At 35.8% G+C, this 27,779-nt stretch overlaps 4 protein-coding genes across 15 annotated transcripts in view; 2 read left to right on the top strand and 2 right to left on the bottom strand.

Annotated features, from left to right (window-relative positions):
• GABA-B-R2 (gamma-aminobutyric acid type B receptor subunit 2) overlaps window positions 1–5,984 on the top strand; it is a 32,748-nt gene extending 26,764 nt beyond the window's left edge. For all 8 annotated transcript variants that reach the window (XM_087414387.1, XM_087414398.1, XM_087414381.1 and 5 more), the window contains 2 exons: window positions 284–550; window positions 1,975–5,984. In XM_087414387.1, coding sequence (XP_087270513.1) covers window positions 284–550; window positions 1,975–2,168 — 461 coding nt within the window. In that variant the 3' untranslated portion in view covers window positions 2,169–5,984. The remainder of the gene's footprint in view (window positions 1–283; window positions 551–1,974) is intronic.
• Window positions 5,985–6,649: 665 nt separating this feature from the next.
• On the top strand, window positions 6,650–9,627 carry LOC105146810 (tRNA pseudouridine(38/39) synthase). Of its 2 annotated transcripts, XM_011057340.2 has the most exons (7): window positions 6,650–6,888; window positions 6,975–7,076; window positions 7,187–7,320; window positions 7,394–7,962; window positions 8,039–8,330; window positions 8,407–8,543; window positions 9,208–9,627. In XM_011057340.2, exons 2-7 carry the CDS (start codon window positions 7,002–7,004, stop codon window positions 9,279–9,281), a joined length of 1,281 nt encoding a protein of 426 aa, XP_011055642.1. In that variant the 5' UTR covers window positions 6,650–6,888; window positions 6,975–7,001; the 3' UTR covers window positions 9,282–9,627. The 2 variants fall into 2 exon arrangements, with proteins under 2 accessions (XP_011055642.1, XP_011055641.1); XM_011057339.2 differs by having other exon boundaries at window positions 6,650–7,076.
• On the bottom strand, window positions 8,713–11,415 carry LOC105146811 (protein phosphatase inhibitor 2). Its single transcript, XM_011057341.2, has 4 exons — window positions 11,171–11,415; window positions 10,470–10,640; window positions 10,267–10,346; window positions 8,713–10,191 (listed from the first exon to the last, which is right to left on the bottom strand). The coding sequence occupies exons 1-4, from the start codon at window positions 11,248–11,250 to the stop codon at window positions 9,977–9,979; spliced, it is 546 nt and encodes a 181-aa protein (XP_011055643.1). The 5' UTR covers window positions 11,251–11,415; the 3' UTR covers window positions 8,713–9,976.
• Window positions 11,416–14,996: 3,581 nt separating this feature from the next.
• LOC105146807 (breast cancer anti-estrogen resistance protein 3 homolog) lies at window positions 14,997–27,232 on the bottom strand. Of its 4 annotated transcripts, none has more exons than XM_087414525.1 (7): window positions 26,805–27,232; window positions 22,863–23,085; window positions 20,169–20,283; window positions 18,747–18,986; window positions 17,279–18,431; window positions 16,785–17,087; window positions 14,997–16,567 (listed from the first exon to the last, which is right to left on the bottom strand). In XM_087414525.1, the coding sequence occupies exons 2-7, from the start codon at window positions 23,054–23,056 to the stop codon at window positions 16,236–16,238; spliced, it is 2,337 nt and encodes a 778-aa protein (XP_087270651.1). In that variant the 5' UTR covers window positions 23,057–23,085; window positions 26,805–27,232; the 3' UTR covers window positions 14,997–16,235. The 4 variants fall into 4 exon arrangements, with proteins under 4 accessions (XP_087270651.1, XP_087270654.1, XP_011055637.1 ...); XM_087414528.1 differs by having other exon boundaries at window positions 26,905–27,232; XM_011057335.2 differs by having other exon boundaries at window positions 26,990–27,232.
• Between the last annotated feature and the right edge of the window lie 547 nt (window positions 27,233–27,779).

Here is a 27,779-nt window from a genome sequence, read left to right as displayed (position 1 = left end):
ACGGATTGATTTTTTGATTTGCGTGTTTATCGAGCTTTTTCAATTTTGCGAGTACACCATATGAAATTTTATGAGTCTGTTTATCCTACAAGTCCAGCAAACCAACATACCAGGCTAACTATTGTTATTTGAACAGCACGTCTGTGTTCCAACTTTATGATTGAGGTCGCTCGGCATCCGTATCCGAGATTTGATTTGTTCGGCTAGATTTCTCTCAGATATCCGTAGAACTCGAGACATTGTGCGCGGACGTGGAGCGATACGGCGAGTGTTCTGTTGACAGGGAAGTACGACGAGTCGATGTCGACGATCATCCAGCGTTCGATGTCGGAACGCACGCGGGAGAAGTGCCTGCGGCTGCACATCGGTAGCGGCCACCCCATAGTCGAGTGCTCGCACCGCGTCGCGCGCCGCATGTGCCGGCACACAGGCTCGAAGCTGCGCCATCAGGCGCGGCTCGAGTACGTGCAGAGCACCCCGAATGTGGCGACGATGCACAACGGCAAGCACGTCGCGGCGAATCCGCGCGATGGAAGCGGCGACGTGAACGGTACCAGTCTCTCAGTTTCCTTCGTTAAGCCTTCATTTTCCCGTACTCTTATACCGTACACTTACGCAGCGTCGGAAATTTGCGGAATACTAAACGTTCAAAGCACGCACATTTATTCTGAATGCACGGAAAGAAGTTCACTGAATTAGAGATCCTAATGATTTGGCAAATCTATATCAGTTTTTCGTAACGATTAATCCTTAGACACGATTAGGTCATTCGTATTTTGTATATTTCTTTTTCTCAAAAAATTAAGAGTGTTAAATTATAATATAAAGTATACAAAATACATAACCTTACAAATAATTACTTTCTAAAAATGTTGAAGTATATGTAAGAAAATAATTAAATTTTTGTGTACTGTTAAAGTAATGAAAATTAATTTGGGATATGAACGATGACTCATCATGTAAACAAGCAAAAAACCGGAAAATTATCGTGTGTACTAAGGATTAAATTTTACGGTTGCAAGAAGGAAATTCGCTAACAATTAAAAATCCTATTGATTTAACAAATCCATGGTTGTACAAACACAATCAGTCCATAATAAGTAAGTCTTGAAATTGCATAAAATTATTGCAACATTTTGAGATACCGCAGATTTCTTACTATACAAAATTAGCGTTGCATTTAGTACAATCTAGTACAAAAAATTGGTTTCTCTGTAATGAAAAAGATAAAAATTTTTGAGACATCAGATTAATGGAACATAAAAGTCAGAGAGCAGTAATGTTTAGTTGTATAATATATGTTATTAATTTGTTCAACATTGATTTCCTGATATTAAACACTAAATTTTATAATATTGATAACAAATAAATTAATTGCATTCGAGTTTATATATATTTATACACACACACACACACACACACACACACACACACACATATATATTGTATATGCTCAGCAGTTATCACATCTCGCGTGAGATGTAAATTAAAAATATACTTAGATTAAAATAGTAATGAATATTTAATAACGAAATGAATTGCCACCAACAATTAATAAAGTATATGTAACATGTCCGAATAGCAGTATAATTACGCAGTGAAGTTATTGATATACGGCTAATTGAATGCATCGGATAATTACCTACCCAAGCCTCACGAAATATTCATACCTTCATTATTCGAGCGTTAAGGCCGATTAACAGAGCACTCTAATACACGTGAATGTACGTATACGTCTATTCGGACATCAGTCTAATGCATTTCGTGTATTTTGAATGTTTGCCTTGAAGAATGAAGGATATATAATAGCAGAACAACAAGTTACAATAACGTCAAATGGAATGGCTGTCATAACAGCGTGTGTTATATGTTTGGATAACGTCGAGTGTGCTAGATTTTGATGTGAATGGCAATAAAGTAGAGCCATGAACGCGTTGTTGAGACAGTCCTCGACCTTGATGTCCTCGGTTGCAGGTGGTTCCGCGGTGAACGTGTCAAAGATGTACAGCGCCGTATCGGACGGTGAACTGCTGGATCTGACAATTCTGCCGATCTTTCAGAAGCTCCTCACCGAGCGGCACAAGAGCACTGCCAGACGGGGCTATCGCTCGAATATAGCTAGTTGCCCGAATATATCCATCAAGTGCGACATCGTCGAGTACCTCTAACGGCCAAGCCGGCGACGACCTGACGACGCTTTCTCGGTTCTCCTCACCGCGCCGGCACGCGAAATCACGTTTCTCATCACGGACATCATCGATCGTGTAGGACGTGTTAGATCGATTATTATCTAAGTTAATTATAGTTAATCTCGCGTTTCGCGAGAGCGTCTTTTAGATTGTTGCGCCCCGAGCGAGCGGTCGGCGATGTTGTTCGCGATAATGCATCGTTAAATCGAAACGTACATTTCAGACGGTTTTTACCATTTCGTTGATTTATTTATAAGAATGACGATGGACTTGGAATACCGTTATACCGCGTCACCGCAGCCGAGTTAATTAATTATTCGTTCCGTCTCTCGCGTCCTCGCTCTACTGCACTCGATATATCACGGTAAAGCGTGGACGAGGACAACAAAAAAAAAAAAAAGAAAATTGGATAATGTAACGCTCTAGTAATAATAATAATGCTCGAATCGTGTAACTCTCTCAACGAGGTACGAGAAAGACAAACGGTCGACGAATAAAGGTAAGACTTTTTCTATAATACACACGAGAGATATTTTCTAAAGACGACGATTATTTAAGAGTAAGAAAAGAGGCGAAACGGAAGAAGAAAATATAAAAGAGAAAATAAAAAGAAAATAAAGAAAACGAATTCGAAGTTTAACGAGGTCTATCGCGAGCTCGAAGACTCAAAGTCATCGAAAATCCCATTATCTGCTCGTCTCACTCGTCGTTGTTTGGTTCTAGACCTAAACGGAGTAAATGTATGGATTTGCGCGCGATATTATCGAGCACACTTAGTTACTTGAACGTCAGTCAATAGATCTTGTATCTCATTAGTGACGCAGCATGTTACGCGACATATAACAAACATTGCGGTAAAGCGAACGAGAGGGAAAAACTTGGTACACATCCGTGATATAGTACACGCAGTTTCGGAAAGGAACGAAGTCGGGGTGGAAGGGAGGGAGTCGTCTGTCTATGTAATCGATATAGCGTATCGTTTTTGGGGGAGTGGGAAAAAGGGTAGGTAGAACCCTAGCAGCGAACAAATATTGTTTAAATATTTCCTAGTACGACCGAAGAATATTTTTGTGACGCGACTTTGAAACATTGAACTAGTTCTAGTTAATGCGGTTAATTAATTAATGAATATATACCTTCGAGATATTTACATTTACAACACAAATTACAGGAAAACATAAAAAGAAAAAAAAAATACAAAAGATATTTGTTAGCCGCGGCAGATCGGAAAGTAGATTTCAACTATTGACTGTTACAGTGATTTCCAACTTGTAAAGCATTCTTCGTTCATGACTGCGAGAACTCTTTGAAGAAATGAGGATTTACAAACGTCTCCGTCGACTAACAAATATTTTACAAAGAGAGGGAGAGAAAGCGAGAGAGAGAGAGAGAGAGAGAGAGAGAGAGAGAGAGTGTGTGCATGTGTGTAAATATACAATCTATAAGGACTGTTAAAGCAGAGATATCGAGAGTATGTTAATTAGGAGCGTGTCCGTTCTCTCCTTCGAGCGCCCGTTTTCACGAGGCTCGCCAAATCTCAGGCCGGAAGGCGGCAGAAGCGGTATTTTACAAATACTAAAAGTAAGTTTTCCCTCGCGTACATTTCTAAAATAAATAACTATGTGTTTGTAAATATATGTTACAAAGTAATGTATATTCATTGAATATTTCCTACATACACATACGTACACAGATGGATACACAGTCACATATACACGTCTAACTTGGCGCGTCTAGCCAATTCTAGGGGGTAATTATGTGAACGTTCACCAAGTATATTTCGTTCTCCGCTAGGGTGCTGTGTTCAAAAATACCTCGAGAAGTATAGCGGAGCATGTTAATAAAATGCCTTCGGGTATATCCCTAGAACTGATAATTATCGAATCGAATCGAATCAATGCATGCATTGTCAATTGCCTCATATCCTTTCGTTTTCTACGAGGAGTAATAAAGAAATACGATTCCATTCTACGCGATTCTTCACGACGAGGAGATTTTTCGGTTCGAGGTAAATCGAATTTGTACATCTCTCTTGCCCTAAGACGGGGGCTGACTTTATCATGCGAATGCGAATCACGGAGGAAAAATGTGCGGTTGAAAGGTAAAATGGATACACTGCTCCTTTATGCGAGTGAAATTGAGTTTTCGTTATTCCAACTTGCAAGTGAACTCATTAAAAGTAGAGTCTCACTGAGTATTTCCGTGAGATTCCTAAGTTTCCTAAGTTGTGAGGGTCTCAGACGGCGCGGCCTAAGTCAACGTAACTTGTGACGTGTAATTCACAATTCATGACCAAAGTTAACCAAAGAGAGTCTAAGAAGAAAAGAATAAAATCTTTCTTTTTTTTCCCCCCTCTTTCTTTTTAATGTCACGCGCAATTGTTCTCGTGTAATAGTACCCCGTTTTACGGCACGGAAGTTCCGTCGTGCAGCTCGCGTTTAAATATAGAGACACAACGATTTCAAATTCATCAAAGGCGACATCTCAATTAATCGCGACTCTCAATTAATAACGGTCACGCGTCGTTTGAACTTTTAACAGATGAAACGACGCTCTAAACAACGCGATGCAATATATTCAGATAAATTAAGGAATAATTTTATTTCCGGTCAATACCGGTCGCATGACGAAACATTCGACGCATTTATACTCGTATTCCTACTGTTAGAGCATGCTCTTAATATCCTGTAATAATTACGTAAGCCAGTGGTGTCGCAAGCCATGCCAAAAGTTTTTTACAAATCGTCACGAGAGCAAAATAAAGAGAGAAAAAAACCTGACAGCAATATATATATACATATATGCGACTATGTATGCGTGCGTGCAGCGAAGGCGATTATAAAGTAAGTGTGATAAGAGTTACGAAGCGCTCTTTCTTCGAGGTACATACATCGGTGTAACATATACGGATGTATCTTTGTGAAAAATGGGCGAATTAAAAGTGATCGACTGGAATTTATTCTGTAAAATCCGATTGCCAGATTTCGAAACCGGAAGATTGGCGCTAAAACTTCGTAGTTCTCTTTCGACGAGTCTTTCGACCTCTTCTCGTAAAGAGAAAAGTTTCTTTTTCCGATTCTCCCGATCAAATAATGTAATTCGAGCAGTTAAATTTCTAATAAGACCAGAAATGGAGTTAACAAGGGTTGGATGCGATTTCGGAAACTCTATTCCCGCCGATTTCTTTTAATTCAAGGATTATAAGAAAATATCTGAAAGGTATTTTATTATCAGCAAGCACATTTACTAGCGAGGAGTAACGACTCTTCTGGGGGAGATGATTAACATTTGTTAACATTGTTATCGACTTTTATATATTATTACTATTTACATCTCTCTACCTGTACATATATTTTCGCAAGAGACAATGCATGTATCGTCAATTATCACGCGTTTAAAATATCCATCATACCTCCATTTCGAAGGAAAAGAACTCTGCAAAAAATAAGTAAATTTAAAGGGATTGTGGAGGGAGAGAGAGAGAGAGAGAGAGAGCTCATCTTGTGTGAATGAAATCGTGAACACAGTGTTGCAGGTCGCGTTCCCGTCCTTTTAGCTCGCCTATTTTTTGCAGTAGAAGAGTAAAATAGTTTACGAGTGCACTTACGTGATGATCGAGGCTCGTCGTAATGTGAGAGATTGATAGCATGCCGGCGGATAAAGATAGGATTCTTACAAGTTACCGGGCACGTGTGATATCTTACTATCTAAAGTCTATCGAGGTAATTGCTGCGCAAGGCGAATCTTAATGTTCACCGCTGTCTACTCTCAATAAAGTGGCTGTCATTCAATAAATTACTTTACTTTTTTAATTTGACCGTGACAAAAAAAAACAAGCAATTACATATGTGTATTACATTGATATTTATAAATTATATATTAATATATACATAAATATGCTATTTAAAATACGCCGCATATATGTATATTACTTGAATTTTTCTCGACATTTCATTGTAAACAAGTCTTTCTGCATATAAACTAACAATTAAAAAGTAATTCCGCTTTCGAGTTACAATAGGAGGATACAACAGGAGATAGCGATTCATCATGAATAAACAAAACGCAATTTAACACAATTTATTTTTCTGCATAGTTTTATGATGTATATGAAAAATTGAAAACAAAACGGAAGGTATGTACATCGATTTAGAATTTTAATGCACGTGAATCAAAGTATTTCTGTTGAAATAACGTTTGACTGCAAAAATCGGTCGACGAGCGACATTCGATTTTATTGTTTCCCGCGGTGGCCATTTAATCATCCGTTTTTCAAGGCAGAACGTAAAAGCAGATGATTGGCTGTCACATCGCTTCTCACAGCGCAGGTCATATCCATGTAATTCTATGAATTTATTCTATGTAATATATTAAACTTTTTTAAACATGAATATAAAATAGACCTCTCCATCGTTCATTCCCGTGAGAACGCAATTAATAAATTTTTACGTTTTTTCAATCTTTTTCTTTTTTCCCTAACATATCTGATTATACATACTATCTCATTTTAATGCAGAGAATATAATACAGTGCAACTATTATTTATTTTTTACAGCTGCACTCTCTGTGCCGTTCATCTTCCCTCTTTTTCTATCCGACATCCAATTGTATATCTATCTTATTTTTAAGTTCAAGAAGCAGTGCAATTATCTTCTATTAGGAAAGTCTTATGATGCGCTGTTGAAAGTGCTGCACACGTGTAATATAACATAACCTCTACTTTTGACGTTTGTAATATTTATTCAACAGATGAAAGATCTGAATGTTCTTTTGTGTTTACTGTAGTTTATTTCTTGGTTGAGAAACACGATTATGGCAAAGGTTTCGTGGAAACGTGTTAAGACAACAAGAAGCACGAGAGAGCAGTTGGAAGTGCTCGATAAATCGGTATGACATTTATAAATGCGTTTTGAAAAATGTTCCGTGTATATTTATATTTTATATATCGTGTATTTATTTAATATATTATTTATATCTCTACGTAATCCGGCCTGCAGGAACTGATCGATAAGATATTACAATTGGAAGCTCACAACGAGCAACTGAAACTAACAATTACAAAACGTACGGATACTAAAATGAAGAAAGAAGAGACACCAGGGAAAGTAAGAAAATCATTTGATTTTTCACGGTAAATACACGGTTGCTCTTGAATTTGTCACTTTTTTTTTCATTCGAGTGATAGCTTATAATTTTAATCGCAGATGTCACAAAAGGCACATTCTGCTAAAGTTTTATTATCTTGGTTGGGACTATCATGGTTTTGCTGTACAAGAAGATAATACTGATACCATTGAGCATCATTTATTCGCAGCTCTGCTAAAAAGCTGCTGCATAGAATCCCGCGAGAGTTCAAATTACCATCGTTGTGGACGAACCGATAAAGGTGTTAGCTCCTTCTCTCAAGTAATCTCATTGGATGTACGCAGTAGATTAGAACCAGAAAATCAAGACAACCTATCCGATGAGTTACCATATTGTAAAATATTGAACAGATTACTACCAGCAAACATAAGATGTATAGCATGGTGTCCAGTCTCATCCATTTTCTCAGCAAGATTTGACTGCAAGTTTAGAAGCTATAGATATTTCTTCCCAAGGGGTAATTTAGATATAGAAGCCATGGACAAAGCTGCCAAATATGTCATAGGGGATCATGATTTTCGTAATATTTGTAAAATGGATGTAGCTAATGGTGTAATTAATTTTAAAAGAACTGTAATGGATGCAAGAGTGAATTCTCTTAATGATCAGAATGTGGAAAAGTCAACGGGTATCTTAAATTTCTTCAGCTGTTTAATATTTACTATTGACGTATAATGTATAGTAAATTTTATTTTATTTTCAAGGTTACGATATGTGTGAATTAGAAATCACAAGTCAAGCCTTTCTTTGGCATCAAATTCGTTGTTTAATGGGCATCCTGTTGTTGATTGGACAAAGGAAAGAAGAACCTGAAATAATCTTGAAGCTCCTAGACATTGAGACTTGCCCACAGAAGCCACAGTACAATATGGCTCATCAAGTTCCATTGAATCTCTGGTATTGTGATTATGAAAGCATAAATTGGTTTATGGACGAAAATGAATTATTAAACACTATCAAAGTATTACAACAAGATTGGGCTCTCAATACTATAAAGTATGTTTAATAAAAGAGAAATTCACATAATCGTACATGTGATCAATTTTATAATCAAATTCTTGTTTTGTTGCAGATCTACAATGATTAAAAATATGTTGATGAAATTGGAAAATTTCATTAATCGTGTAAATACTGATTTTCAAAGCGATTGTCTGCTGCTCGGAGTACAATCAAAAATATATCAACCACTGATGAAGAGAGAAATGTGTGGTAAGTATATGATCAATCAAAGCTAGTGAATGTAAATTCATTGATAAAGTCGAGATTTAATTTCTAATTTTTAGCATGTTATCAAAAAATGTTTTCTTTTTCACTTTATATTATTCGTAATGTAGCCCATATATCTATTAATTTCGAGACATTGCATACAAATACACTGTTTTAAGTCTATTAATATGCTTTGTATTGACTATGATACAGACATTCAAAATATTTTACGACCATATATACGTAATTTCACGTTTTTTTTTAATACTATACTAACACAATGTCGCCGCGATTGGACGTTCTATACTTGAGATTACAATTTTCTAAATGTACATTTCTTGAATAGTATAATTTAATTAAGTTAAGTCTGTCCAACATATGATTTAGGAGCAAAATGTTTCTCCCTATCATTTCGATGAATAAAATGTACAAGATGTAACAAAAGAGAGTAGATTATCATATAGACATGTGTTTCGTTGTATCCATGCGTTGCAATCAATTGGTTAGATATCATTAAAGAAATAAGAATAATTGAGAATGAAGATAAAGAGTGATTGTATGAATTAGGATAAGCTTGATGAACTTGGACAGACTTAAATTACATAATCCGCTTGGTACAAACTGAATTTTACTTATCTATGTGTATATAATCTATTTTCTTTTACAGACAGTTTGGAAAATAAAATCAAACATTATGAGAAGAAACGAAAATTTGAAATCATACATTCCGAGGTTACATAGCATATACCTTTGCTAATCACAGAACTTGTGTAATATATTACACACACACTAATAATTTTAAATACATGCTTTTTTTTCTTTATGTAAATATTACATACAGCATCTTAAATTTTCACTATACGTGAGGGCTTTGCTTAGCCTTATTGTTCGTCAAATTTTGATAGCGATTAGAATTTTCCAAAAACGTTAAATTTTACAGGAATGCCGTATTGAAATAATGTCGATAGGCCTGGAATAATATATTCGCGAAAGAATGACGAGGAAAGTTTATATGAAGCAATAATGAAAATTTTTATAATTTTTATTTATTGTATGGAAATTAAAATAAATCATTAAACAAGATGAATTTTTCTGTGCATAGCTTACTAGTATTTTTAAGTACTCATAATGTTATTGTAACTTTATCTAATCTTGGAAAATCTAACAGCGGTTTATGCTAAACATTCAGGTTCATTTTAAAATGTTTATTTACAGAGGATGGAGCTAAAGAGCTATAAAGATGGAGTTGAAAAAGAGCTATATATACATAATTAAAATGTGAAATTTAGCTTGGGCATTTTAATGTAATTGATGTAAACACTTTCTTTGCTGCTTGATATTTTAGTCGCGATAGCATCAAACAATGAAGTCAACATTGTCGCGAAATTATGACTGTGATCGATGATTTAAGAAAATTATCAATCGATGTTTTTCATTTATTTCTTTTCGGTTCTATCACAGGACGGCATGCATTTGAAACGCGTGTCAAAATTGCTTTCTTCCTCTGACGAATTTTCCTCATTATTTTTACTCTCGCCATCTTCATCTTCCTCTTCTAATTCTTCTTGTTCTAAAAGTCTTCTTGCCATTTGTACAGCATGCCACTCTCGATAATGGCCCTTTCTTTTTGCCTCGAAAGCTCTTCTCCTTTCTAAAACAGAATGCGTCAATGATTACAATTTTTATATTATAAAGTAATTAATTTCTATATTATAAGATGTCTAACCTTTTTCTTCAGGAGTTTCTTCCTCTTCTTCCTCTTCACTGGATTCCTCAAAAATTTTGGGCTTACTATCTCCAGCTAATCTGAATTTTAATAATAAAGTAGATAATATCAAATATAATTTTATAATTTTATTAACATATAATCGAAGCATACAATTATAAATCAATGTATCTTGTATTAATAACTAAATCATATCTACTTACTTTGCTGCAAGAGCACTAGCATCTAATTGATCAAACTCATGTTCATTTTGGAGGCCTTCGAAATTATATGGGGTTTTTGGTTCTTCAATCTTCATGTGGCCATAATCCTTATCAGCAGGATGAAGAGTAGCAATAATATTCATTTCGTCCCATGTTGTTTCTTTGCTCGGTCTACATGATTAATGTAAGGTAAATAAAAAAATGGTGTTCATCACCAGTTCTAAAAATAGAATCTGTGTCAACTAACGCTGGGTAATGCCAATTACTTTACAACTTAGGAATATTCAAACAATATTATACTTTTTTTTTGCAAGTTTTTAACTTTGAATTGAATAATTCCAAAAAAGTATATACATTAATTATATCCTGATAAAAAAAAGAGAATTTTTTGGAAAATATTTTTCACAGAGACAATCGCGAATTCGAACGATATGTTTGACGTAATGTTGAGTAAAAAACAATAAATCAAATTGAGATCATGTATTATCTCGAGAGAAATATTCGATAATTATTTGTTCTCTTCGTCGAGACGTCTGTCACGGTCCGCGTGAATTCGTGATTTATAAATACCGGACGAATATACCGCGCGTGACACGCAAGTCACGCGAACCGTCTTTAACGTCAACGAGAGACGCCGACGGCGGGTTTTGCACGCGTCTCTATTTTTACGCCAATCGAAATTCAATTAATGCGTCTCTCACCTAGGCGCCTCCGGATTATCAAAACTGCTGGACGTCTTGAGGATTCCTTTGGAAGGCCGTTTCGACAGGTTCTCTGCCATTATAATCGGGTGTAATCACGACGGTCACTCACGATGGTAATGCCGCGGCTGCATGTTTACCAATGGATTTCGCTCCGGCGGAATAACCTGCCTGCACTGGGTGTCACTTGGTGTCTCTTACTCGCAGAGCATCCTCTCGCACGTTTCTGCTCCTACCACAGACTTTAATATATACTACTAGACTGCTAACTCCTTAGGACAAGCTTATGTGAAATGAACTCTGAAATTGTATAATAGTTCTGCACATGCGTCACGAATATATACCCAAAGGAATGCAGTATGGTTGTGTTTTGCATCAACTGTTTATGTGCTAACTGTATAGACCTGTATTCAGAACGTACAACGATGTTAGCGCGCTAATATGCTATAATTTACGTTACGCATACTATAGAATTTTAGAGATAAAAGCGTGCTTTTATCAAGGAAAACGCGTTCTGAATACGGGCCATAACCTTATGAAAGTGATATGATCTAATAGTGAAAAATTTTGTTTCTTTGGAAGAGAAAATGCTGTGATTTCATAGAAAAAAAATTTATTTTTTTTTTGAAAGAGAAAAAGTTCAAGTAAAAAGGTAAAGATATTGGAAAGACAATTGAATATTAATAAATGTGTATAAAAGATACGATCTTATTCAATTTCTTATAAATTAAAATAATTTATAATAGCTGGATTATGAAAATAAATATTTGGTGATTAATACTGTTAAATAGGTTAATTAAAATAGTGTGCTGATGTGTGCGCATGTGCAAATACGTCACGCAGAGCGATTCTCGACGCATATGTATAATGTCACATCAAAATTGGGAGCCACTTTTTCAAACAAGTTAACAATCTAGTAGTATATATAGAAATCTGTGGGTCGATCATAAAAGTAAAAAATGAGATTGCGTGATGTCACCCTCAGAGAGAAGCTTGAGAGTGGACATGATGCAATGGCTGCGTTCAGCAGAGAAATGATCTGTTCGATTTGTTTACACTTTTTTACACTTTTTTACACTTAAAATGAGATAGATATATATTTGACGCTGAAAAGAGAGAAAGCAAAGATGCTAAGTGTAAAAAGTGTAAGCAAGTCAAACAGATAAAAAATTAATCAGTTTGCAGTTAATGATTCTTTAATATAATTGGTTCTTGTCTTTAGTTCTTCGTTAAATTTAAGTGTGGGAACCAATCGTATTAAAGAATCACTAAGTGCTACCTGTAGTGGGATTTTCTAAGCGTCTTATCGATGATTGAATCGCTATCATTAACTAGCGACAGACAATGGCAGGATAATCCTGGAAGAAAGTGCGGCTCTCATTGACTGTTATCACTAGTTAACGATAGCGATAATTATCGATAAAATGTTTAAAGAATTCAACTGATTAGTATTTTCTGTTGAACGCAGCCACTGACGAAATATTATTAAAGACTGACATCCTTACAGGAGTTCGCATACTTGTGAATATTGAAGTAATTAAGAGTTAAAAACTGATAATATTGCACTAATTTTATGATTTATTAGTTTAGTAGATGTATTTATGCATTTAGAATTCAATAATACTCGATTTTTGTTTAAAATTATAATTTCAGTATTATCATCAAAGTTTGATTATTAACAGAGATGATAACTGCAGAAAAAAATTGTAATTTTTCTGCAATATATGTATATAATACTATAGCTTTATAAGTAAGCATATTTATTTATGGAACATTTATGTAATAAAAAATCGTGAATTTAATAATGCAAGCCAAATATTTATGTTAATAATAGCAAATTTATATATAATTTATTTATATATCAGTTGTCGATAATGTCAACGTTCTTCAATTAATCTCTGGGACCCTTTTTATATTGCCGAAAATTTGCCTAGGATTGACGGTCTTTAATAATATCTTTTCGGTAACGCAGCTAATGGCTCAGCAGAGAAAGTAGCTTTGCAACTGTTGTAAATTTCTTTAAGATGATTGTTTATTTAGATCTGATAGAGATAGATCTGATAGAGATATTGAAAAACTAACGGCAAGACTAATCATATTAAAAAAATTTACAATAGTTGCAAAAGTGCTTTCTTTGCCAAAGTCGCGTGTTGATTAGTTCGCCATGTTTTAGGAATTTCCGCTCTATATTTGAATACTTATATTCATGTTACTTTTAAATTTCAACAATACAATTAAAATTAAATTTTAAAGGTATTAACGAGTAAATTTCTTACGTGTTGAGATAATGCACGCAAGAAGAATTGTTTAGTTTAATACTTTTTTTTACAAAATTATTTTGAAAAATTAAAGATTTGATTGTGTCTCTAAAACGAGGTTAAAATTGAAGAAGTTTACTGAAATATTTATAATTTTATTAGTACCTAATAAATTTATTTAATAAATTTACTCAGTTATGTAATTTTTACACGTTTCAAGATACGCAATCGATACACTACTAGTATGTAAAGAAAAAAAAAAATTTTTTTTATGCTTTTAACATTTATTTTACAAATTATTGTGCATTGCCATCGATTTGCTTAAGACGATCTTAAATATAAGATTATATTTATTATTTATTATTAGCATAAAATATAATAGCATATAAATAAAAATTAAAAAAATATTTATTAAGATATTACTTAAAATAATTTTAAAATAAAACCAATTGTGAATATCGATCGTAATTTTGACTGTCTTTTTTCTCTAACTAATTCTAATCACTCTTATAAGAGTACTTTCCCATGACAGTTGAAATTTCGAAAAAAATCTCGACAAAGTAATCAAAATAATTTAAATTTTGCGCGTTCGTGTAATGCGCTAATCTAATTGTTTCTATTATTTTTTCGAAATTCTCAGTCATTTTCTGACATTCTAATTGTCATGGGACAATACTCTGTTGTTGCTTGAAATTTTTACACTTAAAATAAAATAAATGTATATTTTGGCGTTGAAAAGAAATTGAAGATATTGGAGTGTCATGGGTGCATTCGGTGCTACGGCCGAAGCTCAGTGAGCTTTTCTACATAGCTACTTTTCTTATGGTTCCTGCACACTGGACACAGAAACACTTGCCGCGCGGCAAGTGAGACGAGATAACCAATGAACAATTAGGAGCTGTAAGCTTATTGGCTATCGCATCACATTTTGCCCTGCGGCCAACGTTTTCGCGTCCAGTGTGCAAAAGCCATTAGAGTACATCGTCTACTTTTCAAAGCTGGAAATGATAAATCGATATTTGCTATGTAGTTTACGTCCACTTTGCCAGAGTAGTACGCGGCAGCATTTTGCGGTTACAGGTTTTGGGCCGTCATGTCTAAAGCTCTAGATATCAAAGTACTGCATTCCTTTTATCTAAGCCGAAATGCCGACAGCCTTTCTATTGGCTATTTCGACCGCCATTTCGATTTAGTTGTCTGTAGTCCAATAAACGCTTATTATTAGTATAGGGTATGGTTAGTAGGTCCAAAATGAAGGACCTATGCTACTTTGGTATTTAGAGCTTTAGTCATGTTCTCTCTCAGCCCTGCTCCTTCCAGTAATATATATTTTAAGGAGCTCTTGTTACGGTCCATACCTGTTTGGGCTACTTTTAGATCTAACGGAATATTCCAATCAGATGCAAGAGCGCACTGAGCAGTTGTAGTACTGAATGCACTCAATATGAACAGACCTAATATTTCGAATATTTTGCAGGATTTTACATCGGTTATGTATTATTATGAGTGCCACAGAAAACGCCGCGCGATTATCGTATTTTTGTAATTAATATATTCGTGATAATTAATTGTGTTTTTGAAAGTGTCAAGAGTTATAAAGAATGAAAGAAACTGCAACGAAAAATTGGCGGAAAGGAAAAAAGAGAAGACCCACATGGAAGGCACAGAGCGACAACAAAAAACGGTGAGTAATTCATTACTTTTTAATTTTTATATATGTTACTTGTAGAATAAACTATTTATTCTTATTTATTTGGATAATTTAAAAACGAAAATTAGAAGATTCTTATTTATGAAACGTTAGAAACGTTTATATATACTTTTAGGAGAGAAATTATGTACTATTTTAGTACATATTATGTACTATTTTAATTATAACTATTTTAGTAATATCTTTCTTTTGAATAAAGTAAAAAATAATAAAAATTAAGTTAAATATCTGGAGCGAGTAAATAATTATTTTTAGAAACATTATTTTTTTGGCGTGAGATTAATTTAATTTGAATTTTTCATTTGTATTTCGTAAATTAATATTGGGTCATCTAAAAAGTATCCGCGGTACTTCGTCACTAGATATATGACCATCAACACACATCTAGTGACAAAAAACCGCGGATACTTTTTAGATGACCCAATATAATTAAGATAATGACTTGTGTAGCTTCAAGCTTTATTAATTATTAATTTAATCTACTTTATTAATTATTTTTTTAATTATTAATTTAATCTATTAATTATTAATTTTAATTTAATTAAAATTTTAATTTTAGTTAATGGATCCGTAAATATTGCAAATGTAACATTTTATAAATCTATTTCAGAGTATTAATGAAGGTACCTTGATGAAAATCACGAGAAATTTTTTAAATCTGTATATTAAGTATGAACAAATATGAACAACACTTACAACATAACATTATAGAATTACATTGTCAATTAAAGTTAAGTACAGTTGACGATACGTATGTAGGCTTCAATCAAGTCTCTCGATCAATTCTTTGGATGCTGTTGCTTACACGACTCAAAACAAGCATTAGGTTTAGGAAGAACATTCGATATTTTAGAGACATGCTCTACGATTTGGGATTATATATAGTAGCAATAAGGTGGCTCTTCATTAATGCATGGGATGTTTTAATTTCTTGTGGTATCGTGTTAGCCGACGCATTCGAAGCTATAAAAATCTAAAAAAAAATCCGTAACGGTGATATTTCCCGCATTTCGAGGAAGAGGATAAACTCTCATATAGAGAATTACCTCTTCCAGACTCTCTCTATTCAGATCTTTGAGATCCTTTGGTTTATTTTTTAAGCGGCCACTTCGCTCGCCGCACACTTGTCGTACATTGCGTCTAAGACTTGAATAAACTTCAAATGACGTTCTTCCGGAGCGACAGTAGCACCGCGGCTGCCCCATAAGAACTTGATGTGAAATTCAGTACGAAAGGCGTCCGATAGTAATTCATCATTCCTGCAACCTTCTAAGACAATTTCCGCATTTCTGCGAAAAAGCGGCAAACTATCGGCTAGCTTGCGAGCAGCCTCAAGATGCGACCAGACGATTGATAGACCGCAATCAGATGCCGAATTTTCCCATGGTGAAAGAATCGCTGCTGTGAGTCCGAAAGGTGCTACGGTACCTATAATAAATTTTGTTGAATGAGAAAATGATATAGTATTAAAAGAAAAAAAGAAAGTAAATTAACAATTAATAATGACGAAAAAGATACGCGAATAAATATAGATATCTGTATTTAAAACAATTATAAGATGAGTGTGCAAACGAAGGATATCTTCTGTTTATTCACTGATTACTTATTTTGCAAATAATTTTAGTATATAATTATTTTTTACTACCTAAAACATCTTCGGGACTACGTTCACCAAGTAGTGCAATCGGTAGCAAATGTGGCAACGTTGTATTAGGCGCCTGCGGATTGGTACATTCGTTCATAGCCCGTAGAGTAGGTCTCAATTTCGCTTCGAAACTGAAAGCTTCGTCCGTATGTTTTTGTCGTAGTAAGTGCCATGTATTGGCCAGTCTCTGAATTTGCGGTAAGCATAGACCGAGCATTACGCCACAGAAGCCATAAAGATTGCCGAGCGCGGTTTTAGTGTCGATTGCTACTTTGATCCATTTACTGATAGTAGCTGCTCTTTCTACGATATTAATAATCGTCATTTAGAAGCAAGAAAAATTAAGTGCTCTCTTTTTAATATTTATAACTATATATATTTAACTTATTTTGTGTAAACTTCAAATATATATTTTTTTTCTTAATAATTTTTATAAATATTCATCATTGCTGAAAATTAATTAAAATAAAATAAAATAAAATTTCAAAACTTACCTATAGCTGTAGCGCCAGCCAACACGGTCACCGCCACCAATAGTTTCAGGCATTCAGATCTCTCAATTAGGTCCATTCTAGCTTGTCTACCGTGAGGAAGGGTCGCCAGTTCGATACCGCTTAATCCACTTCTATTTCCTGGTCCCGGTTGAAGTGCCACTTCAAGATCGAGCCTCGTGAGATGAGAGGCGAGCACTCTTGGTGCTGAATCCAATAACATTCCTGAGACTCCCCTCAGGGCTGTTGGATCCAAAGGTCTGTGTTCGCCGGTTGGTAACAGCAATGTCGTAAAACCTTCGATATCGAGCATAGTGGTAATTTCTAGAGATGGTGCGGCTACCACCAATTGTTCTTCTACCGATAGTTCGTATTCGCTGTTATTATTGCCATTGATACCGTCGTTACTGGTGTTATAATGACTACGTATCACTACGCCCTTGATTGGCACCGAAGAAGAGGGATTACTGGCACCGCCAGAATTATTAGTCTCGAACTCGCTGTCTCCCGATCCGTTTCCGCTGTCGCTACCGGAGGCTTGATAGCTTTGATGATGATGGTGGTGGTGATGATGATGGTGATGATGATGATGCTGATGATTTGGCACGTAGGGGACTCTGGGAGGTTTAGGTGGCGCTGTGTTCAAGGTGTTTTGAAGATTCAAACTTGGTGACTGTTGCTGTTGCTGTTGCAACGCTGGATCCGATATCACCCGGGTGATCTTCTGACGACCCAACGACAGAGAACAAGAGGGCGGTTGGTTCTGAATTGGCGGTACTCGTGGTAAAGTACTGGATTGGATAGGTAATTGCGGCCCTGTTTGTTGATTGCTGTCTCGAGCAACGTGCTGATCTGGAGTATGATGTTGAGCGGTCAAAGAATGGCTGCGCTGTTGTTTTCTGGGTAGGCGAGGTGGCGAACCAGTTGACAGAGAGGTGGAGGAAGGACTAGAACAGTGTTGATTACTCGTAGGCCCTGCAACGCATGTCAGTGGCACTGATCTGGGCTTTGGAGTAATGATTCGAGCTCCGCTAGCTTGGCTAATCGGGCGACCACTGCCAACGTAGAAGGTTATTAGATCGGCGACCGTATCGAAAGCTTCATCTTCGAACTGATACTGCGCCCTTTCATAAACCGTATCGGGCTGAATTACGACCTACCAAGAAAAATTAGATTATTTTTAAATCTATTGTAAAATTGAATTATTTGTAAAGCATTTTAAATATTGAATAAATTATTTATGTTTATCTATTTAATGAAAAACAATTAAAAAAGGAAAAATTTCTAACATATTTTATCAATTTATCCAACATGAATACGAGTGATGATATTCAAAGAAACTAAAGATACCGCTAACATACTTATTTCTAATTTCTTTGTACAAGAAAAATATATGTTTCGTAATCCAAACAATTAGATTGCGATTAGGATTTTTAAAGCAATCTTCCTCGATTTAATCATGGCAACTTACTCGATTGATGACGAAATGTAACGGTTGACCTTTCCATCGTACAGTTAGGACATAATTGCCGGGTTGGGAGGCGCAATCGCGCACTAAAAAATCACCGTCATTCGATACTTCCGCCTCCGCACCTTTTCGACCACCACGCAACGTACTGCCATGGTACCAGGCATGCGATCGTAGATCTCGAGGATCGAGAAGTCGCAATTCTCTTTCCAAGAGTTTGCGAGTGGATTCCTCAGGTGGCTCCTTTAAAACCGATAAAAGGGGGAATTTTTATACCTGGAATTTTTTACCTGGATTTCGTTAATTCTAATTTAATTTCGAATTTATGCTGTGCTGTATATTTCATTTTAAACGTGTACATTTCTTTTAAATAGAAAGAAATTGAGACATCGCAGATATGCAATTTGAATTACAAAAAAATATCCATTAATATCAATCAAAAACTTGATTTTATCAATGAACTTTTCTCTAACACTATGAATGATGATTATTGTCGTAAATGATTTGAATATATTACGTCGGTACTCTATTCTCATATCGTTAATTAATTACTTGGAATGAGAGAAGAGAGACAGCGAACGTTCCGCGTAAGACAATTGTAACAATCAATGCTAGAGACCGGAGTCTGCGGTCCAGCGAAGATTGGCTTAATAAGAGCAGCCTTGAGCTCCCCGTCACATTGTCGTCGATCATCTGCGACTCGTCATCAACGCGTCAAATAGTTTGATTATCATACAACCCATCATGGCTTGTACTTGAGTATATCGTTCTATTTAATTGCTTCCTATATATATCGTACGACAAAAAAGGTGGCGATGTCGCTTCAACTTAAACCCATAATTACTGTGTGTTTGATCGATTACGCGAATATGTCTGAGAGCCCGATGACATATAAAATATTCCAGTGCAGCATGTATTTTTATCATATTTTTATCAATTCAAAATTTATATGAACAAATTATCAATTTTTTAGTTGTAAATATGAAAATAGTGTGTTCCTTTTAAACTTCAAACTTCAAGAAAAAAAAAAGAAGAAATTAAAATTATCATTTCTCATTTAATTTTGAAGGTTTTACTTTAAAATACATGTAATTTCAAAATTAATTAAAAATTGATTTAATTCTAGAATGTAACGTTAATATTTTAATTAAGAGGAACATTAACATTTTAGAAATCGACGAATTTAGGAATTGACTCCGAATTTCAGAGAATCAACAAAGGGTAGACAATATACGCGACATTCAATGTACGATGTCGAATTAATTAAGTCTAGTCAAATCAGTACACATATGAATATTCATGATTATACGAAGACAAATCCCAGTGAATTTGATTAATCCAATGTCACTCAATTTCTCCAAGCAATGAACAAAACTCAATCTTCAATGATAAACATATATGACCCATATATGATTGAGTACTCACCATCAGTGGAGACAGGTTATTGCTATTTTCGGGTATCTTCGTTGAGGGTAATTCTCGTTCACTTAGAGGATAGATACGATGATCCACCCTCGCGTCGTCGTCTTCCTCCGGCGTCCTGCGATCAGAACGAGACCTTCAGTCGTTCACATCTCTGCGCTTCATGCTTGACCTCCGAGGCGAGGTTCTCTCTCTCAAAGATCTCGATTCTCTCGTCCAGAAGAAGAGCTCCGTGCGGCTCTTTGGACGGGTGGATAGAGTTTGACCGCGACTCTCGAGTTCAGAGACTACGCGCGCGCACGCACGCACCCCACTGACCAGCGACTCAAGCAGGATCGTATTTTCACAGGGGTATCGCGGGGGTACCATCGAGTGATATTAATAGATCGCAAGGAAAGAGCGAAAGATAGGAGAGAAAAAGAGAGAGAAGGTTGGTTACGCGTGCCGAGGAAAATATTTTCTTCCCGTCGACTTCTTTGTTCGTCCGTACATGTTGTCGGCGATTAACCAGCGGTTAAATCCGACGGAGCTGGCCTCGCGCTATGAGGGGCCATGCCGTCGCGGATAACGAGCGTGTAGAAAATAATGCCGCTGGTTAGTGTGAGAGTAGCTCGACATATATGGCCTGTTAACTCCATTAAATCATCATAGGACGACTTGAAACGCGCAGTTATTCTTTTTTTTTTTTTTTTTTTTTTTTTTTTACGTAAATTATAATACTTCGTACTACAATTATTCAGTTTAAATTTTTTGTGCTTTAATTCGTATATAAGGATAAATGAAAAAAAGAGTTAAAGTCTGTCACATTTTACATTCGTCAGATGACAATGATCGCGATTACTATGCACCTTTGAACCCCTAAAATGGTACACTACTGCGATGTTATCGCTCTCGTTCGTTTCTACCCTCTCTACTCGCCCCTTCTTCTCGTTCATCAAAGCTAGTGATTTTGACAGATGATGGATATCGAAGTAGATGTGTGTCGACGATGGACGCTTCTCACGTTACGTATCTTCTTATATCGAAAAATGTAACGCAAGACAGAGTAAAAGTGCATTGCTTTTATCGCTTCCGACCGGGTTATTCCGTCGATACGGGGGTTATTGATCTCCTCGGACAAGGGGCTGCGTATATATATATATATATATGAAGGGAGTCGACGGCCAAGGTGCGCTTGCGTCATCCGGAAACGTTCGATAAGTGGCATCATCGAGATGTTCTGAGCCGATATTGTACTTGCTCGTATAAGAACATGACATTTAATTTAAAGTATAATGTTTCGTATCATTTTTATTTCAAATTTTGCCTTTCCAATTAAGAATTGGCGTCCAATCTTCCTGATAATATAATTTTATGTTGTATAAATTATAATTAAATTTTCGTATCATTAGATGCAATGAAATAATATATGAGTAAGAGATATAAATAAAATATATATATGCATATACGAATATGTAAACAATTAAATTATAAATAAGACCCATAGATTAATTTGATACAAAACAAGTGTAATTAAAATAAGTAAAACAAAGAACGATTTTGATTAGTAGGTCGGTGAAAATTGCAATTTGGAGAAGAGCAGCTGCAAAATCATTTATCTAATCTTCCTGCGGGCTACAATGTCAGTGTCATATCTCGCATGTAAATGTAATATTCGCGAGGATTACTGCCACTGCACGACCGCCGTATTTGTACTGGGATTTATCTCGAAAGCCACCTGAAAAAAATGTATTCACGCATGTGTTTCCCGTTCTCTGAACAATGTTGTTTCAAACTTTTTATTTTCTTTCCCCGGGAAAGAGGGATGTATTCCCGTATGAATCGCCGAGATTAATCACGAGAGAACGTTTTGAGAATGATTGATAGGTTTCTTTGATCTGTCAATCATCCTGTAACACTTGGAGTGACGCACGCATTTTTCCCTCGGATAGGTCACGATGCCCGAGATCGTTTCTCGATGACAGGTGACTCGGTTATAGTTTCCCGGTTTTATATTCCTGTTACGGAATTCCCGCATTTGTTGGCCGGTCATATACAGGAACGGGGTACGTCATTCTGAAGGTAGAGATCGAGAGAAACCGGTTCGAGAGTCTCCAGACCCATTATATTCCTATACTGGTATCTCGATATACCCTCAAAAGAGGCTAAGTCATATAAGCTATAACTTTGGATCTTCGACTTTAGCAAAAAGCCATGTCCCTTGTACGATACCTAATCCCTTATTCACCTTCATTTATTCGTGTTTCTTATTCTGCCTGCTTTCGTCTCGCATGTTTTATATTACTCTTTAATCCTTTTATCTTTGGAAATCCAAAGATAAAAAAGTAAGCAAAATTTAATAATCCAGAATGTAATTATATACAGAAAGAACGACTTTGCTGAAGTATCTAGAAAAATTTAGCTAGATACAGGCCTGAAAATAATTTTGTTGAATTATTAAAATAATTATGTAGGACTTTCAAACTGATTGTTAGGATATCAAAACTTTTTGCAGCATTGCTTAAGTTTTCTATACTATTTTGATGGATCCACCAAAATTATTTTCAGTATCTATTTACTTTAATGAAATCATTCTTGTATAAGTTTTAAAAAATTAAAATTTACTGATGTCGATCACATCATTTCCTTAATGTCTTCGTTACTTTAGATGCTTTCAATATATAAGTATGTACAATATTTAAAACATTTTATACGAACCTGGAGTTATCCTCGACGAGATTCTCAGGTGACGGCGGAGTTACGATCAAGCACGGCTCTTTCTGAATGATTACTTCCGGTTGCAGGTGTATCGTGTGTCTCTTCTGCCGAAGATCCTTACACGAGTCCGACGAAGCAAGACCATTCCGTTTGCGCCGTCGGCTGTTGGTACCTAGGTTCTGCAGAGTACCCATAGATGGGAATCGAAAGCTCCATGCTATGCCTGAATGTGCCGCAAAGAAATTTACGTGTGAAAGTGTTATCGTTCCTCTCGAATTCAATCAACGGACGTATACAATGTAGCCGTAGGTATGAAATAGTGTGACAAAATTTAGAACTGCAATAAATTTACGAATGAATAATGAAGCGAGATTTATCGGATACTAATGGCACCGATAAATACGCTAATAATGCCGATTACCATCCAATGCTTTCCAATTGCAATATCCCGAGATATTTTTGCGCATACAGCGACACAAATTGTGTTCCAATTGCCATTCCAATTGATTAATCGTCGATACAATATTACACATCTGTATTTAAGAGTTATAATCAGCAGTCAGCTGTGTAAGCTCGTGTTTCTTAATGACAATTAAATAGTTACTAACGCGGCGGTTATAAACAAAAGAAAAAAAAACACGGAAGAGATGGAACATAATTCTCTCTTCAGTTTCCATCACTATCACGAAACCCATCACTATCGTTCAAAAATATTAAGGAATGATATTGAATAATAAACTCAACTTTATTCGCGAAACTGTGCACGATACACATTAATGCACATTTAGTTTCAATTGAGTCGTGCACAATGTCGTGCTACGTACGTGTCAATATGTGTTAAACAATTGGAAAGCATCCATATTATTAGAAGAAAGCAATTCCAAAGCGACTTAGAACGAGGTGCATATTTGCTTGCATAATACATTTTTGTTTAATTCCTTTTGTATTAATTGATATCATTTCACTTATTGTCATCTTCGTCTCAAGACTGATAGTGTTTTGATTTACGATCGCTGTGCATATAATTCAGTATATACAAATCGTATCCAATGTAATTTTATAGATAAAACGTTTCACGGCTGATATTTCCATTCGCGCACTGCTATAAATCTTTGGCTGACGTGACACGTGAAAATGAAGATTACTGTGTTCCGGCGTGCACTCACATATACTTGCGCCATTTCCTAACTTTGTGGAATCTATAAATTCCATTCTGTTGATCGTGTGCACATCACGTTGTACAATTTTGCACGACGGTGGATGATGGTTGCGATCGCAATTTCATTGAGAGATGCATTATAAGATGTGCGCACGTAAACGGTTCGCGTAGAACTCGAATGCATCGCAACTGTAGCCGATCTCTCGATGCAGCGGCTTGCACGCGTTTGAAAAAGCGGAGTAGAGGAATGCAGGTTTATAAAGTCGTTCGCCTTTCTCTTTCTCCCGTACTCGCTAAACCCAGCCTATATCTCTTTCTCACCTTTGCGCTCGCTGCGTCTACCTGCTTGTTCCCGCTCTGTCTATATATATAAGTATAATATATATATAGTTTTTCTGCCTACTTCTTGTTCGTATCCCTCGCGAACATAATACCTGCCGATGGTGATAATGTCCCTGTTTACCGGAGATATCGATGCAATGTTTAGAGAGAGGCGCCATCGATCGCAAAAGTGAGAAACGATCCAAGCATAGCTTCTGTCACCGCTAAGTTATTAATTTTCGTACAATTATGAAATTACTATATAATAATTATGATTTTAAAACCATATGGTTTTTAATTTAATTTTTATCATACGCTAGTTTTCAACAATGCTGCACGGAAACGAGAGAGATAAAAATAATTCAAAAAATAGGAATTATGGGAATAGAATTTATTAGTAATGAAATGTCTAGTTATATATGTATGTACTTATGAAAGATTGTTTCATAATTTAATAAAAAAATAAAACTTTGAAATTCTGCAGACCATACTGTACTTCAATCATGCACGGTAGCGCAGACGGTTGTAGAGATAAACCAAGTTAAATATTTTACCGCTTGATGCAGAGCCCGCTTGATAACGTTCACAATCTATTCGTCTCTTTACCTCTCACATTTAGCTTGCTTGGAAATTATTCCACTGAGAAAATCAGATATTCTTTTTAGAAAATAACTGTGATAATAAAGTTTATTTTATTTCGGAGTAACTCTGATTAGTCTTTTCAAAATTTTCAAACTATTCAAAGCTTAAGATTTAAGCTAATTTTTATAATTTTAATTAATTTAGCGATTTCTTAAAATATTAAATGTGTCAACAACTTTTAAGTAGTGAGAAAAATAATTGTCTTTTGAAAAATAAATAAATATATAAATATATATATTTGTTTAATTTTCAATGAATTATGGATTAACACAGATTGGTAATTTGATGATTAGTGTAAAAATATTTAATGTTAAAAACTAGAAAATGAAAAATAATGTTTTCGTTAAACAGTTAACTCCAAGTAAAGAATGTTATTACAAGAACGTGAGAATGCCATGCGTATGTTTTTAAATGTCAACGTTTACTTTCATCAAACAGTACATTTACCTGAATGTAACTTGCGCCCAAAAGGTCTCTGTTTCCTTTGTCGTTGTATAATTACACGCACGTACTTCGCAAGAGGAATTTCAATCGAGTCGTGTTCGTACGGAGAGAAAGACAATCAAAACGAGCCGTTTGTCGAGACTTTCAGCACTGCGAGAAATGCGCGTTCTCTTTCACGGTTTTCAAAATAATGATAGGGATAGAATATGATTTATGTAATGGCGTGTAAATTACACATCGCGTTCGAACAGAGCGAAAAGTTCTACTTTCACCGCGATCTTACGTCTTACGACATCATGCACGCAAATATGATGCGTGATCAGTTATATATATTTATTGTATGTAGATTTCAGTGCGCAAATTATTGAAAACAATTATCTAATTCTTTTCTTTAATCTCTGTTTTTTTTTTATCCGTCTGACTGGAAATCGTTCATAACATGATCAATCAGTCTTCCTGATAGATATCAGATTCTATTCGGATTAGTTTTGAGCTTCGATTCAGAATGATAATTCAATCCACTTCAATTTGAAACATTACACGATTGAGTTCGCGTCGACGATAAATGTATCGAGATTTGTATATTCGTTCTTCGTGAAAACAGGTCAATGACTATTTAAAATACAGCTGTGTGTGTGTATATATACACATAAAGAGTGATTTATTTGAATCTTAACAGGCAAATATATTCGAAAATATGCAATTTTACGAAAAAAAAACATTCTAAATAAAAATTATGTAATATAGAGAAGGACTTCTCGTTCTAGACTTTTATTTGAAAAAATTTTTAAAATTGCGTTTTTTAAAATTGCATGTTTTCAAAACAATTTCATTAAAATTGAAGTGAATCACCCTATATAATCATTTGCAATTCATTTCCAGTTATTGCGGAAGGGACATAATCACTTAAACAGTAATTATGTAATCACGCTGGCTTTTATGCGGTCACACGTGTCGAATCATCAGCGGTGACCGATATTTCTTTCGAGCTCGTCACTACCCGTGAGATTTACGTAACATTTACGCTTTACGAACGTAATGAATACGTGGTTTTCCTCGGCAATTGTAACGAATTTATACGAATGCGGAGTCCAGGTAACGAGAGGATTATAAGCGCGGAGCGCACACGTGTCTCTGCAACGCGATCCGCGGGCATGCCGATAAGTGCACTATCGCCTTTCTCTTGCCAGTGGACACATGAGCACACATGAAACTCGACAGCATATCAACGACACATTACACGACACATTAATAATTTTCACCAATGATTTATTAAAAATGATTTATTAAAAATAATTCAGTGATACGGTCAACACTTGTAGAGAATATTTGTTGAAATTTGAATGAGCCGCTTTCTTCCGTCTACAAATACGCACCTCGTTACGTAAGCAAGAAATCTCGGCGCGATAGGTATCGTAGGTTCACCGCCCGTTGATATTTTCTATTAAAGGGCGGCGAACTCGAAGAAATTCTAACTTGAAGAAACAAACGACGAGTACGCAAATGGGAGACCACATGCCACGTACTACGTGGCGAGTGGTGTAGGAAAATTCGCACTGACTTTGGCTTCTCCGCGACTTCAGTTTGCTGGCGGTCTTTCCCATTTTCCCGCCAGTCGCATGCCAGCGGCTGCCCGTGCGCACCGCAGGAATTCCCGCCGGTAAATTCAATCGAGGGTGCACTGCGGGAAGCGAAACGATTCGGTTGGCGCGGCACTGACACGACACAATTGCAGCACCCTGCGACGCAGTCTGACCGTAGCATAATGCGATACTGAGCTAACTGAGCACAAACACACTAGAAAGAAGGGACCAGACCAACCGACCGACAAATACGCAAGCGGTGTGTTAGCAGGAGAAGGAGAACGACAGCGTGTCGAGAGACGCGGACTGCGGGGGAGACTGATAGAATGAGAGAGAGAGAGAAAGAGAGACAGATAGGCGGAGAGAGATATGATATAACTGGCTTAAGAAAGAGAGAGTTATGTGGCAGAGAAGGAGGAAACTTAAGCAAATGGCAGAGACGACTGTCGTTTAACAAACGATACTGTCGCCAGACGTATAGTGCATAATGGCCTTCGACTGATGCTCGAGCCTTTTCTTGAATATTCTGATCACAGTTGAACAACGCTATAAAGTTCTTCGATGTTTTAAAATATAGACTTTGTCACACTGCGTTCAAAATTTGAAGTAATTTTTAAATGAACCGCGTCGAATGATTTTGCAAAGAACAATATTAAATCTATCCACGATACATATTTTATTTCTTTAATTAATTAATTAAGCTCAAACGAACGATTGCTTCTTGAAATCTCGCTATTGTCAAATTTGATAAACGGAACACATTTGCTC

This window comes from Acromyrmex echinatior, chromosome 1, assembly GCF_024713525.1.
Source record: "Acromyrmex echinatior isolate Ae372 chromosome 1, ASM2471352v2, whole genome shotgun sequence".
NCBI lineage: Eukaryota > Metazoa > Arthropoda > Insecta > Hymenoptera > Formicidae > Acromyrmex > Acromyrmex echinatior.
This window is presented reverse-complemented; position numbering and strand designations above follow the sequence as displayed.

Excerpts from the sequence above, each read along its gene's own strand:
- LOC105146810 (XM_011057340.2), top strand. The coding sequence starts at position 7,002 with ATGGCAAAGGTTTCGTGGAAACGTGTTAAGACAACAAGAAGCACGAGA. Across the intron at positions 7,963-8,038 it reads GAATGTGGAAAAGTCAACGG|GTTACGATATGTGTGAATTA; the intron begins GTATCTTAAATT and ends TTTATTTTCAAG. Across the intron at positions 8,544-9,207 it reads GATGAAGAGAGAAATGTGTG|ACAGTTTGGAAAATAAAATC; the intron begins GTAAGTATATGA and ends TTTCTTTTACAG.
- LOC105146811 (XM_011057341.2), bottom strand. The coding sequence starts at position 11,250 with ATGGCAGAGAACCTGTCGAAACGGCCTTCCAAAGGAATCCTCAAGACG. Across the intron at positions 10,641-11,170 it reads GATAATCCGGAGGCGCCTAG|ACCGAGCAAAGAAACAACAT; the intron begins GTGAGAGACGCA and ends TTAATCATGTAG. Across the intron at positions 10,347-10,469 it reads GCTAGTGCTCTTGCAGCAAA|ATTAGCTGGAGATAGTAAGC; the intron begins GTAAGTAGATAT and ends ATTAAAATTCAG.
- LOC105146807 (XM_011057335.2), bottom strand. The coding sequence starts at position 27,032 with ATGGGAAAGACCGCCAGCAAACTGAAGTCGCGGAGAAGCCAAA. Across the intron at positions 17,088-17,278 it reads GGCTGGCGCTACAGCTATAG|AAAGAGCAGCTACTATCAGT; the intron begins GTAAGTTTTGAA and ends TTAATATCGTAG. Across the intron at positions 16,568-16,784 it reads TAGTCCCGAAGATGTTTTAG|GTACCGTAGCACCTTTCGGA; the intron begins GTAGTAAAAAAT and ends AATTTATTATAG.